This window comes from Euleptes europaea, chromosome 11, assembly GCF_029931775.1.
Source record: "Euleptes europaea isolate rEulEur1 chromosome 11, rEulEur1.hap1, whole genome shotgun sequence".
NCBI lineage: Eukaryota > Metazoa > Chordata > Lepidosauria > Squamata > Sphaerodactylidae > Euleptes > Euleptes europaea.
Genome location: NC_079322.1, coordinates 14,923,877 through 14,938,256, shown reverse-complemented (window position 1 = coordinate 14,938,256; position 14,380 = coordinate 14,923,877). Strand labels below are relative to the sequence as shown.

The 14,380-nt window shown below is 45.1% G+C and overlaps 1 protein-coding gene across 1 annotated transcript in view; it reads left to right on the top strand.

The window, feature by feature from the left end:
* Positions 1 to 14,073, top strand: part of STRADA (STE20 related adaptor alpha) — a 32,518-nt gene extending 18,445 nt beyond the window's left edge. The window contains exons 6-12 of the mRNA XM_056857395.1: positions 1,810 to 1,918; positions 3,506 to 3,629; positions 6,729 to 6,900; positions 7,989 to 8,093; positions 8,829 to 9,070; positions 11,511 to 11,553; positions 13,665 to 14,073. Of these exons, the coding sequence (XP_056713373.1) occupies positions 1,810 to 1,918; positions 3,506 to 3,629; positions 6,729 to 6,900; positions 7,989 to 8,093; positions 8,829 to 9,070; positions 11,511 to 11,553; positions 13,665 to 13,817 (948 nt within the window). The 3' untranslated portion in view covers positions 13,818 to 14,073. The remainder of the gene's footprint in view (positions 1 to 1,809; positions 1,919 to 3,505; positions 3,630 to 6,728; positions 6,901 to 7,988; positions 8,094 to 8,828; positions 9,071 to 11,510; positions 11,554 to 13,664) is intronic.
* Positions 14,074 to 14,380: the final 307 nt, after the last annotated feature.

The window sequence follows — 14,380 nt, the reverse complement described above, 5'->3', positions numbered from 1 at the left end:
TGGATTTTTGGCGCCTGGCAGAGGTTTTGGCGCATGCATTCCTCTCAGGAATGCGCTGTTAGCCAAAGCAAGCATGGCTAGAATTGGAGTCATGTTCCCTTAGCCCTGACAACAAGTAAGCTATAGAATTTTGTACCAGCTGAAATTTTGAACTGTCTTCAAGGATAGTCCCGTGGACAGAATGTTACAAAAGTTGTTTACCTGCCATACTGTTTCAGAATCCAGAATCAAACCTCAGTCCATTGTAGTACCTTTTATTCAGACCAGCTACAATGATACACAACAGTGTGAAAGCTTTTGAGTTCTCCAGCACCCTTCATCAGGCTGGATGTTGCAAAAAATTGGGGGTGGGTGGGAAGAGGCTAGCTTCTTAGAAGTTTTATCTCACTGGCATCTCTGTGCCCAATGCCAGCCGAAATACATTGGTGCCCTTAATGTTAGTTTGCACCATACGACCTCTGAGCAAGAAAAAAAAAGGATGGCTCTCTGTTTTTGTATTCAATTCATGTAGGTTACAGTAATTAATCTTTGAGGTTGCGAGGGTATGAGTGACCTGTCAGTCTGGGACAGTTGTCAGTTATAGCTGATATGAAGGAATCTTTGGGCACTTTCACACGTGCCGAATAATGCACTTTCAACCCACTTTCAATACACTTTGCAGTGGGATTTTACTGTGTGAAACGGCAAAATCATCTTGCAAATCATTGTTTAAGTGGATTGAAAATGCATTATTTAGGATGTGTGAAAGTGCCCAGGCCATCACCTGACAGTCCAGCGGCAAAGCCCAGGTTGAAGAGCACCCCCATCCTACAAGCCTTTTTCTTGTAAAGAGAGCCCAGATCCCATTTAGAATGGGTGATACCACCCAAATAGATCCCGTGGACAGCCCATCGTGTGGTGGTTTTAGCTGGGTTTATTTATGGCCATGGCTTAACCATACTTAAGCCCTGTTTCGAAGCAATTTTAATAGTAGTAATGTGATCTGATGAAGTTTTTTTAAATGTTGCCTTTGTTGAGCCTTCAGAGTTAAGGCAAACTGAAACTCCACATAAATGTATAAGGGGAATTCCCTGCAGGTTTTCCCTAGACAAAGAAAGGAGACATTTCAGCACAGAGGCATTTTAATGTGTAGTCTCTAACACTGACTTGTACTTCCCACTTATACAGATCGCCATTACCTATGGGCAACGGCTCTGTCAAATGTTTTTCTGCCAGCGATATCTGTATTTTATGAATTGTCGTACCTGTTGCTCTCAAGCCAGCGTGGCGTAGTTGTTAAGAGCAGCGGACTCTAATATGGAGAACTGGGTTTGATTCCTTGCTCCTCCACATGAGGCCAGCTGGTTGGCCTTGGGCTAGTCGCAGTTCTCTCCGAACTCTCTCAGCCTCACCTATCTCACATGTTATCTGTTATGGGGAGGTGAAGGTGATTGTAAGCCACTTTGAGACTCCTTAAGGGTAGAGAAAAGAGGGATATAAAAAACACCTCTTTTTCCTCTTCAACACATTTTCTGCCACCTGCAATACTTATAATTAAAATGACTTTAATATTATTTGTGCAGTTGGTTAATTTATTTCCAAATTGTTTTATTCCCCCTGCCCCAGATACAACAGGCCAATAGGAATAAATAAAATGACATGCAACATGATTAGTTGGTTTCATACTCCATGTTCAACAGCCTTTGGTCAAATGAAGCAATCCAGCTGTGCTTTGTTGGCTAGTCACTTTTCTCCCTGTATTTCCTGTATTAACTTGGCTGTCTCATTGGCTAAGAACCTATGCTTGTATTATTGTTTTTTGGTTTTTAGGATGAACTTCATGTCTCAAAGTTCTTCAGTAACCCCAATCTTGTGCCATATAAGGCGGCCTTTGTAGTCAGCAATGAACTTTGGGTTGTGACCTCTTTCATGGCTTACGGTAGGTGCAGCCAGGGTTTTCCTCAACCTGCTTGTTCTGCTATGATGTGGCCTTTCAGCAAGATACCCAGGCCGAAGGGTGCCTCTGGGTACTTGCAGTGGTCCGGTGCTCTCTCAGGGACTCCTCTTTATATGGTGTTCTGGATGAGTTCTGGATGAATTCTTACTCATTCTCTTCTATATTCTGGAATATCTTCCATATTCTCATTCCAGGGGGGGGGGGAATGGTTTTAACCCTTGGGGGCAGAGTATATTTCAGCATGGGATATGAAATTCTTGGTAGGGCTCTCCAGTTTGTTTTCTCACAAGTATTCCTGAGGTTACAAACATAAGAAAAGCCATGCTGGATCAGACCAAGCCCATCAAGTCCAGCAGTCTGTTCACACAGCGGCTGTTCACACAGATGGCTCTAGGAAGCCCACAAACAAGGTGACTGCAGCAGCATCCTGCCTGTGTTTCATAGCACCTAATATAATAGGAATGCTCCTCTGAGACTGTAGAGAATAGGTACTCATCATGACTAGTATCCATTTTGACTAGTAGCCATGGATAGCCCTCTCCTCCATGAACATGTCCACTCCCCTCTTAAAGCCTTCCAACTTGGCCGCCATTACCACATCCTGGGGCAGGGAGTTCCGCAATTTCAAAAGTTAAAAATACCTTTAATAAAGGAACTTATATTGTAAGGTTTTTATGAATTCAAATCCTATCTGAGGACAAAGATGGCAGAAGGTCTTCTGGAGTCTTACCATTGATGCCAGGGAATATTCCAGCCCCTACCAGGGAGCTCAGATTTGCAGTCTGGGGCACTACCTACCCTCTGGCCACCACAGCCAGCTCATCCCAGGAGGCTTATTGCTGAAAGCACGTCCTACATCTTCAGCTCAAAGCCTCCCCCTACCTTGGTGGCTGAGCAACACAGGAAGGTGGATGGGTAGTAAAGAGGGGCCAGTGGGGCTTGAGGGCGGTGGGAAAGAAGGGGGAAAAGCACCTTGGGGGCAAGCAGAAATTGGGTAGGCGGGTGGAGGAAGGGAAATGGATGAAGCGGGTGGGGGGGAGTCAGAGCCAGGGCTGATGGGTAGGGAGAAGCAGTGGCCAGGGAAGTCTGCATAGAGAGGGCCCCCCGGTTGAATGAAATTTCTTCCCCTCTTTTGTGTCCTTGTAGCTCTCCCACTTGTACAGTTTTATGTGCTAATCTTGAAATTTCAGGTAGTTTAAGTCATAATATGTGTGTCTTGTACAAGTAAAAGTCAGCGTGGTTAAAAGCGGCAGACTAATCTGGAGAACCGGGTTCGCTTCCCCACTCCTCCACATGAGCGGCGGACTCTAATCTGGTGAACCGGGTTTGTTTCCCTACTCTTCCACATGCAGCCTGCTGGGTGACCTTGGGCCAGTCACAGTTCTCTTTGAACTTTCTCAGCCTCACCTACCTCACAAGGTGTCTGTTGTAGGGAGAGGAAAATTGTAAGCTGCTTTGCGACTCCTTGCAGTAGAGAAAAGCAGGGTATAAAAACCTATTCTTCTAAAAGGAGAAGCTACTCTTAAGAAAACTGGTTTGGCTTTCTTGTTCTACCCTGTCTCTTTGTAGGTTCTGCTAAAGATTTAATCTGTACCCATTTTACGGATGGGATGAGTGAACTAGCGATGGCTTATATACTGCAAGGTGTATTGAAGGCTCTTGATTATGTTCACCACATGGGATACGTTCACAGGTAAGCAAGGCTGTTGCACTTTAAGCATGAAAAAGCAAAGTTCAGCTGTTCTGAAATTAGCACCATGATCTTGGCTTCCTGGGCAACAAGTCCTGGGAATTGTGGTCTTCATGAGAGTGTTTCTTTAGAAAGTTCCTAAGAAACTTCTGTTGTCCCAAACCTACACAGAATTTGTGAAGCAAAAGATTTGAGTTGGGGGTAATTTGGTCCTGTAAGGAGCCCCGTGGCGCAGAGTGGTCAGCTGCAGTCCTGCAGTCAAAGCTCTGCTCACGACCTGAGTATGATTCCAATGGAAGTCGGTTTTAGGTCGCCGGCTCAAGGTTGACTTAGCCTTCCATCCTTCGAAGTCGGTAAAGTGAGTACCCAGCTTGCTGGGGGTAAAGTGAAGACGACTGGGGAAGGCAATGGCAAACCACCCCATAAACATTGTCTGCCTAGTAAACGTCAGGATGTGATGTTACCCCATGGGTCAGTAATGATCCAGTGCTTGCACAGGGGACTACCTTTACCTTTAATTTAGTCCTAGATCTCGATAATGCCAACATCAGAACCAGTGGAGCAAGGGTTCAACAGTGCACAGTATTATTCATCAGTATACTTAATCACATTATAGTAATAATTAACCAGTATTATTACATTGATACTGAATTAGGGTCTCAACATCTGCCTTTCACTGTCTTAAGAAACAGCCACATGCTACAACCTCCTCACACAGGCAATATCTGCCTCTGGCCTTGTCCTGTAACTGGGGAGGTATCAGGAGACTGGAGCGGAGCACACGCAGCAGGTCCAGCCAAAGCAGTTTCCAAACAACCTTGCATTGATGCCAGCTGCCTTGGGCTCTGCTCACCTCTCCAGCCAACTGTGGAGTTTTGTTTGCCTCCAGCCACGGGGGAAAAGCCAAGGAACACGAGGCTTGCCATGGGGCCAACAGAAAGCATTGCAGCTGGCTGGAGAGGTGTGCAGCAGAATTAAGTGCCCTAAGGTCAAAAACAAACATTCAGAAGGGACAAAATTAATACTAAGTGCAAATGATCTTCTGTAATTATATATAATTTATCAAAGACAAAGATCAACGAATTATACACAGCCCTGCTATAGCCTCTATATTTCTATAATAAATATGGACATATAACACAAATAGACACAAAATTACAACCATGTGGCCTTCTTCAGTGGTCTAAATCCATTAAAATCCAGAATGCAATTATACCATTATAAAGATTACAAATATATGTCAGTATACCAGTCTTTATGATGGAGTAAAAGTGGTGTTCTGAAAAATAAATGGAAAGAAATGATTAAGCAACCTACCATAAAAAATGTTAATTAAAAGTTGGTTGTAATTTTGTGTCTATTTGTGTTTTATGTCCATATTTATTATAGAAATATAGATGCTATACCCGGACTGTATATAATTTGTTGATCTTTGTAATCAATTCATCATATATAATTACAGAAGATCATTTGCACTTAGTATTAATTTTGGCCCTTTTGTATGTTTGTTCTTGACCTTAGGGTACTTAATTCTGGAGTTTTTAGGGTTAAGTTCCCCCCCCCTTTCGTTGTTGGCAGAGGTGTGCAGGAGCCCAAGGCAGCTGGTACCAGTGGCAACCCATAAGGAAGCTACTCTCGCCAGATGATGTGATCCAGCATTCGAATCCTGAGGCAGAGGGGCAGGAGGTTGGAGCAGATGCAGCAGATCGTTCCAGAGCAACCTCCTTACAGACTTGCATTGCCGCCAGCTGCCTCAGACATCTCCACTGTTCCAGACTTCTTCTTCCTCTCCTCCTCCTCCTCTCTGGTGCTCTATGACTTTGTCTAGAAGCACAGGCTGAGTGGCTGTGTTGTCTGCTGTCTCTAAGGCAAGCGAAATTGGATTGGTGTTCTCCTGATCCAGCATGGTGTAGTGGTTAAGAGCGGTGGACTTTAATCTGGAGAACTGGGTTTGATTCCCCACTCCTCCACATGAGCGGCGGACTCTAATCTGGTGAACTGGGTTGGTTCCCCCACTCCTACACACGAAGCCTACTGGGTGACCTTGGGCTAGTCACAGTTCTCTCAGAACTCTCTCAGCCCGGCCTACCTCACAAGGTGTCTGTTGTGGGGAGAGGAAGGGAAGGTGATTGAAGGCTAGTTTGAGACTCCTTAAAGGCAGAGAAAATTGGGGTATAAAAATCAACTCTTCTTCATCCCTGCCGTGTTCCTGGCAGGAGTTGCCTTGCAGGCCATATAAGATCCCTGGGTGGGCCAATGTGTTTGACATTTCTGTTCTAGTCCATTGGTAGAACTTCAGTTCCCAAGACATCTTAGTTGAGAGACACACCACTTAAATGGGATTGAAGCCGGTTCAAATTCGTAGTGTAGTTGCAGAACACAAATCATACGTTGCCATGTCATGGCACTGGAAGTCTGGGCCAGCAGAAGTTGAACTGAAGGATGCTGACGAGGCCTTGTAGGAGAACATTACCCTGGCTCCAAAGACTGGGCATGCTGTATGTTTGCCAGATAGGAGCTAAGTCAATCCAATGCAGAACATGACATCTTGAGCTAGACTGGGACACGAGCAACAAGTTGGAGAGCCTTTAGCCTTTTGCTTGGATTTCAGGTCAAGTTGAGGAACGAGAAATTAAATCTCCCTAGGCTGAAGCTGCTGTAGCTTCTGCTCGTGTTAGCATTGCCTCAGCTTAGCAGCCAAATAGGTCTTTTATGCATGGCTGGTTCCCTCGTTGTCACCCCTCCAACGACTTCGGGGCTTTGCGCTGATTATGCATGCCATTTCCAACTGTCTGAGGTTGCCCCACTCTGTGTTTTCCCACATTTTGCCTGCATTTTCAAATTCGAGATGAAACAGGTCCCTGAAAACACAGGCAAAACACGGTGAAATGCAGGGGGAGAGCGAAGGGAACGCTGATGGTCGGAAATGGCATGCATAATCAATGCAATGACCCAAAGTCGTTGGAGGGGTGACGGCAAGTGAAACAGCCACGCATAAAAGACCATAGTTTCTTGCACTGTCCTAGTACATTGGTGTAGAATTTTTGAGACTTGGGAGGGGGGGGTTTGTGGCTGCTTTCTCTCTGTCCTCTTTGCATGCAGGAGTGTGAAGGCCAGTCATGTCCTGATTTCTGCAGATGGAAAGGTGTACCTCTCTGGCCTGCGCAGTAATCTCAGCATGATCAGACATGGTCAGCGCCTCAAAGTAGTTCACGATTTCCCCAAGTTCAGCATAAAGGTCTTACCGTGGCTGAGCCCAGAGGTTTTGCAGCAGGTATGTCGATTCTTGCTTTGTCTCACTTTTTTAGCCTCAAGTCTTTGCAAATGTATTTGTTCAACACATCACTTTCCAGTGGGAAACCCAAAGTAGCTTACAACATCATTCACTCCTCCTCCATGATCTCTATGCTTAACCTACTTCACAGGGTGGTTGTTGTAAGGGTAGAGAGTGATTAGCCCAAAGTCACCCAGTGAGCTTCCATGGCAGAGTGGGCATTTGAACCCAGATCCTAGTCCCACACTCGTAACTGATACTCCACATTGGCTCTTGAAATGTTTTTCATTGATAAAATTAACTGTATAGCATTAATGCCATAGTATTCTCTATTACTGTGTAAAAGCTGGACAGTGAAGAAAGCTGATGGGAAGAAAATAGACTCCCTTGAAATGTGTTGTTGGAAGCGAGTGTTATGGATAAAGTGGACCGCCCCAAAAAATAAAAAATCAGTGGGTTATAGATCAAATCAAGCCTGAATTGTCCCTAGAAGCTAAAATGACTTAACTGAAGCTATCGTGCCTTGGTCACATAATGAGAAGAAAAGAGTCACTGGAAAAGACAATAACACTAGGAAAAGCTGAAGGCAGCAAGAGAAGAGGAAGACCAACATGAGATGGAGCGACTCAATCAAGGAAGCCACGGCCCTCAGTTGTCAGGACCTGAGCAAGGCTGTTAACAACAGGACATTTTGAAAGTCATTAATTCATAGGGTCGCCTTAAGGCAGAAGTGACTTGACAGCACTTATCAGACACACACACAGCATACAGCCCTGGCACCCCACTACCCTACCCCATACTGTTTCAGCCAGCAAATTTTACTTGTCTAAAAAGGCACCTTTAAACCTTCGCACTGGCAAGCTTAAGTGAGCTTTTGCTGCTGTTGCTTCTTCCTCCTCTACTTCATTGGGTTTTCTTTCTTTCACTGTTGCCAGGGGTAGCCACAAAAGCCTCTATAAGTACTTATAACGCCTTTGTGAGTCACCATGATTAGTTATTTAATTCTTTCTTTGTTCATTTCCCCCCCCACCCTTGTTTTAAAAAGGGTCCCAAAATATCCCACCGTATTTTCATGTTTGTGGTTTCAGAATCTTCATGGCTATGATGCAAAATCCGATATCTACAGTGTAGGAATAACCGCCTGTGAGCTGGCGAACGGCCACGTCCCCTTCAAGGATATGCCTGTGACTCAGGTAGGCTGTTCTGCTACTTTTCTATCTCAGCCCCTGGCTCTGCTGCATAGAGGTGCAAGGAAGTGACAAGCCTTAATCGGTTGACCGGAATGACCCTTCGTGGTCTTAAGGACTCTGTGTCCTCCGATTATTTGAAATAACGCCTTACACAGTCTGGGACCATCTCTCCTGGTACGCCCCCCTTCCCCCCAAGAGCTTTATGCTCTGTTAACAGCAATTTACTGGTGGTCCCCGGCCTAAAGGTTGTCTGGCTGTCCTCAGCTAGGGCCAGGGCTTTTTCTGCCCTTCCCCCGGCCTGGTAGAACTCCCTTTCTAGCGAGACCAGGGCACTGCGGGGCCTTAAAGACTTCCGCAAGGCCTGTAAGACGGAGGTATTCTGCCAGACCTGTAGTTGAGTGCAGCGACGTTTATCATCAGAGCTGGCCTTGCTACCCTCTCCGCTGTCATCAATTTACATTGGAGGCCCTGACAACTCCTCAAGGCCAACCGTGGCCCTATTATTTTGAGCACCACTTGTTTTAACTATTTAATTGATCAGGAACTGGGCACTGGTTTTAACGAATGTTAAAGTTATTGTATATGGTTTTTATTGTATTATGTCTTCAGCGATGTTAGCCACCCTGAGCCGAGCCTTGGACGGGGATAGAGAAAGGGGTATAAATTAAATAAATACAATAAATAAACAAGCTTTAATCACCTGCCAAAAGACATCTGCCTTCCCTTCTCATACTTCAGATGCTTTTGGAGAAGCTAAATGGCACAGTCCCTTGTCTTCTGGACACCACCACTATCCCCCCAGAGGAGCTGATGACAAAACCATTACGATCGGGAGCCAGCATGGGGTTTGGGGAGAATATGGCAGCTAGCAACACCAGGGCCTCCAATGGCGAGGCAGCTCCGCATCCGTATCTCCGTACTTTCTCACCCAGCTTCCATCACTTCGTAGAACAATGCCTTCATAGGAACCCAGAACTGAGGTACCTCAAGAACAGATTGGAGGAGGTTTGAAATGTTGCTGCCCCTAGGGAGATGGAGGAGGGGGGTGCTGCCCGTTATACATTCAAGCTTTTTCTTGCTACCATGATCCTAGAAATTTGCTTCTTCTGCAAGAAGGTTCTCCCACCAAAGCATGCTTTCGAGATTCTCCTTCAAAAGAGGAAAGTTTCTAGGGCCATAGTAGCAAATAATAATAATGTATTGGTTCTTGTAGGTTATCCGGGCTGTGTAACCGTGGTCTTGGAATTTTCTTTCCTGACGTTTCGCCAGCAACTGTGGCAGGCATCTTCAGAGTAGTAACACTGAAGGACAGTGTCTCTCAGTGTCAAGGGTGTAGGAAGAGTAATATATAGTCAGAAAGGGGTTGGGTTTGAGCTGAGTATTGTCCTGCAAAAGTATTGTCCTGTAAGTATCAAGATAATGTGCTAATGAGGGTATGGTATGTTAATATGGAACCATTGTATCCTGAAGTGATCTGTTAATGTGTGTAATCCAAAACTAATCTGTATGGCTATTGTTGAATGTTGTCTTTGTCTGGAGGTTTTTCAGGGCAGGAAGCCAAGCCTTATTCATTCTTAAACTCTCCTCTTTTCTGTTAAAGTTGTGCTGATGTTTATGAATTTCAATGGCTTCTCTGTGCAATCTGACAAAATAGTTGGTAGAATTGTCCAGTCTTTCAGTGTCTTGGAATAAGACCCTGTGTCCTGTTTGTGTCAGTCCATGTTCAGCCACTGCTGATTTCTCAGGTTGGCCAAGTCTGCAGTATCCTTGTTTGTATGCTGCGTTTTGTGGTCCAGCTGTGGAGAAGTTTACATCGGGACCACAAAACGCAGCATACAAACAAGGATACTGCAGACTTGGCCAACCTGAGAAATCAGCAGTGGCTGAACATGGACTGACACAAACAGGACACAGGGTCTTATTCCAAGACACTGAAAGACTGGACAATTCTACCAACTATTTTGTCAGATTGCACAGAGAAGCCATTGAAATTCATAAACATCAGCACAACTTTAACAGAAAAGAGGAGAGTTTAAGAATGAATAAGGCTTGGCTTCCTGCCCTGAAAAACCTCCAGACAAAGACAACATTCAACAATAGCCATACAGATTAGTTTTGGATTACACACATTAACAGATCACTTCAGGATACAATGGTTCCATATTAACATACCATACCCTCATTAGCACATTATCTTGATACTTACAGGACAATACTTTTGCAGGACAATACTCAGCTCAAACCCAACCCCTTTCTGACTATATATTACTCTTCCTACACCCTTGACACTGAGAGACACTGTCCTTCAGTGTTACTACTCTGAAGATGCCTGCCACAGTTGCTGGCGAAACGTCAGGAAAGAAAATTCCAAGACCACGGTTACACAGCCCGGATAACCTACAAGAACCAATGAACTCTGACCGTGAAAGCCTTCGACAATAATAATGTATACTTTGAAACATCTACAGCATAAGCCTATATAGCTGATTCTTTTAGCTTTGTCAGGGAGACAAATGCTGTGTTAAAAACCTCTGTGTTCAAATTTTGAAAAACAATACATTCCTTGTTTGCTAAAACGTGCCCAAGTTGCGGTTTTGTATTCCAGCTGCTCTTTCTGGACTCAGAATGGTTTGATATGAGTCATGATGAAGAAAAAGGCAATCCCTCAAAACAACCTACGAAAAAGTGCACCAGCACAAAAGAGGGGCGGGTGGGGAAGAAACCATCGACTAACAATGAAAAATATATGACATGTGGTGGGGGCAACAGGAGTTTGGACATGTTCCCTGTAACCACTTCAATTCTGATATATTTATTTAGCTTATACAGAGCCTGCATTTATCACTGGGGCTCAAGGTGAATTACAGATAACAAAGAGGAAAAATGTAATCATACAGTATAGGATATCCTATGAACAATGCATTAGGACTAGGAGTACAAAACTGAAGGGCGTTGAGAGCAATAATGTGAACATACAGCATGAGATATACAACAAACAGTGCAAATGATCAACATGGTAAACCAGGAATGCAAAATTTACTCTCAGTACCATCACAGTAGGACGAGGAATACGAAATTAAGTGACAGTGTGAATGGCCAGCTGTCCAGGCCAGCATAGTGTGAGCAATGGAGGATGTGGGATCTCAGAGGTCCAATATCTCCCACATGAAGATGCCCTTATGGACCGTTCTGTCCCGCTACGGTTCTAGATCCATTGCAAGAACGCCCTCCCAAACACTGCTGCTTTGCGCATTTTGCGGAATGGTAGCTTCCCTTGCCTGTTCATAGCTGTAGTTGAGTTTGCTAGATGTGAGATTTGAGAATCTTGAGGAGGAAGAAACTTTCTGCTGCTCTCGCTCTCTCCATCTTGTTCCTTTGTGTATCGACAGATGACCTCTTTCTTGTGTTTCCCTCACACAGACCAAGCGCGAGTGCCCTGCTCAACCATTCCTTTTTCAAACAGGTGAGTGGCCTGTCTCCTGGGTAACATGCCTTCTTGTTTCAGTGCACTTGAGGGAGAGCCAGGTAGTGTAGTGGTTAACAGCAGTGAACTCTAATCTGGTAAACCGGGGTTGGTTTCCCCACTCCTACACATGAAGCCAACTGGGTGACCTTGGCCTAATCACAGTTTGCTCCGAACTCTCTCAGCCCCACCTACCTCACAAGGTGTCTGTTGTGGGGAGGGGATGGGAAGGCGACTGAAAGCTGGTTTGATTCTTCCTTAAAAGGTAGAGAAAGTCGGCATATAAAAACCAACTCTTCTTCGACTCTGGAAGGAAGGGGGACACACACTGATTTTGAAGCCTTCTCCTGTAACTAATAAGTGTGAACCCAAAGAGCCTCTGAAGCTCAGAGACTGCCCTTGAGTTGCCTTGTCTAACTTGGCCTTCTCTTGGGAGTTTTGTGCTGGTGGGAGGCAAGAAGACTCAGGAGTCAAGATGCAAGTAAAACAAGGAGTTTTTCATGTGTGAGCCCCTGCATTTCAGAATTTGGGAGTTTTTGCTCCTCCCTTTCTGTGGCCATGCCGAGTGGCTGGGACACACATGTCAATCTCAGAGTAAAGCACAGAAGCACTAGTCAGATCTTACTCAGAGGTAGGGTAGCCAACTCGGGGTTGGGAGATACCTGGAGATTTGGGGGGGGGGGTCCTGGGGAGGGCAGAGTTTGAGGAGGGCAGTGACCTCAGCAGGGTATATTTCCATAGAGTTCACCCTCCAAAGCAGCCGTTTTCTCTGGGGGAACTGGGCTCCATCATCTGGAAATCAGTTGTAATTCCAGGAGTTCTCCAGGCCCCACCTGGAGGTTGGCAACCCTGCTCAGAGAGTTAGAGGCTCCCCCCCATGGATAAATGCATGCAGTTCTGACTTTATGGCTAAAAGAGCTTTACCGTTAGGCACTAATCCAGAGTAAGTAACACTTTCTTTGGTAAAGTAATTCATCTGACCAACTGAGGCTGTTGTATGATATAAGTATGCAAGGCAGGCAGGCAGAAATTACTTTCTTGTGTGTGCCAGCTTTTTTATTCTCTTTCAAGGCTGTTTGAATGTGACAAATGTTAAAGATCTTGTTTTATGTGTTTACTCTGGACTGATCCTTCACTCCCGCCCCCGGTTAGTTGTACAGAACTTGATACATTTCCCACATCTTTCTAGTGGCTTGTTGACTTTATTTAGATTTCATCTATCACCATAATCTAAAACCAGATTCCTAGTTGTAGATTGCCTAACTGAAACATGGAAACTTCTAGGACCAATTTTATCCAACAGCTATTCATTTTAAACAAATACTTACTGCAAAAAGTAGAAAGGGTCTGGAGTATGATTTAATGTGAAAGAAGGCACAACCCCCTGACGGCACTAAAGGTACCCCCCCCTTCAAATGATATTTGGGACTGGAGGTTTCAGCAAAGCATCCTTCACCCTTTTGGCTAAACGTGGTTATTCCAGCCAAGCCAAACATCCTGTTCCCAACAGTAGATTCCCTCTGGGAATCCCACAACCAGTCTCCGTTTATCCTGAGGATGTGTGGCAGGTCATGAAAGCGTAACACAGGGGTCCCCAATGTGGTGCTTGTAGGCACCATAGCTCCCGCTGGCACTTTTTTCTGGTGCCCGCCAAGTGTTTTTAGGGAGTGGGTGGAGCCTGGTAGGGCTTTTGCCCAGTGAAGGCTTCTGAATGACTATTGGAGATTTGATTGGCTGTGCATATTTTTTGTAAAATGTTACATTCTGCCACCACAGCACAAGGATCTGAACTGGATTACTGAAGTTAAGCTGCGTTAATCATTTTGTGGCTGGCTCCGCCTCCTGCAGCAGCCATTTTGTTGCTGATGCTAAATGAGAATTCCAAATGTTCCCGCAGGCTCGAAAAGTTTGGGGACCCGACTTACCACCTTGCTTGATAGTTTTGGTGGAAATGAAGGTACTTAGGATGTAAATTCACACCAGGAGAGTGAATGCAAAAGTGCGATGGAGGAGTAATTAGCTGTTCATGTACAAAGAGCTTACTGTTTCTCACCTGCACAGTGCCTTGAATTATGTTATAATTTTTTTTAAATGTCTTCTCTCTCCTCTAGATCAAACGCCGTCCATCTGAAGCGCTCCCTGAATTGTTGCACCCTGTCACACCAATGACTAATTTTGAAGGCCTGCAAGCACAAGATCCAAACAGTATTTGTGGGATGGAATCCAATTTGGAGGAGCTCACTCTGGATGACTGGGAGTTCTAGGTCCCCAAAGAAAGGAAACATCAGAGTTGGAAGCTTTCTGCAGACTTGGTTAATTTATTTAACCTCTTCCTTTTTCACACAACAGCGATGAATGTCACATTGCAGAAGTTTACACATCTTAAGGTGATCCAGACATCCTTGGTATTGGATCAGAGTCAGAAAGCAGATTGGCACCTGCAGGTAGGCAGGGCAGGAAGGAAAAGGATGCACAGAGAGATGGTGCTGGAGATTCTTTTCTGCAGAGTAGTGCAGATTAAGGCTTGGATACGTCCAAAAGGAGCCCGTTTCCCCTGCTGTCTCTGTGCGGTGCCACTGTTGTCCCTAGAGGATTGGGTATTCTTATGGTCTCCGGGTCAAGGGACAACCGAGAGCCTGCTTGGATATTCGTACTTTGCGTTATTACCGAGAGCTTCACCAGCAGAACATTAGCGACTCCCTAAGGCCAAAGCAGAGAGGGCCTTTGCAACCAACATATCCCAGGGTTAGCTTTTGGCCTTCCAAAACTCATTCCTTCCCCTGCCCTGACACCTCTGGCTTAAAAAAAAAGATACATAAAAATTACA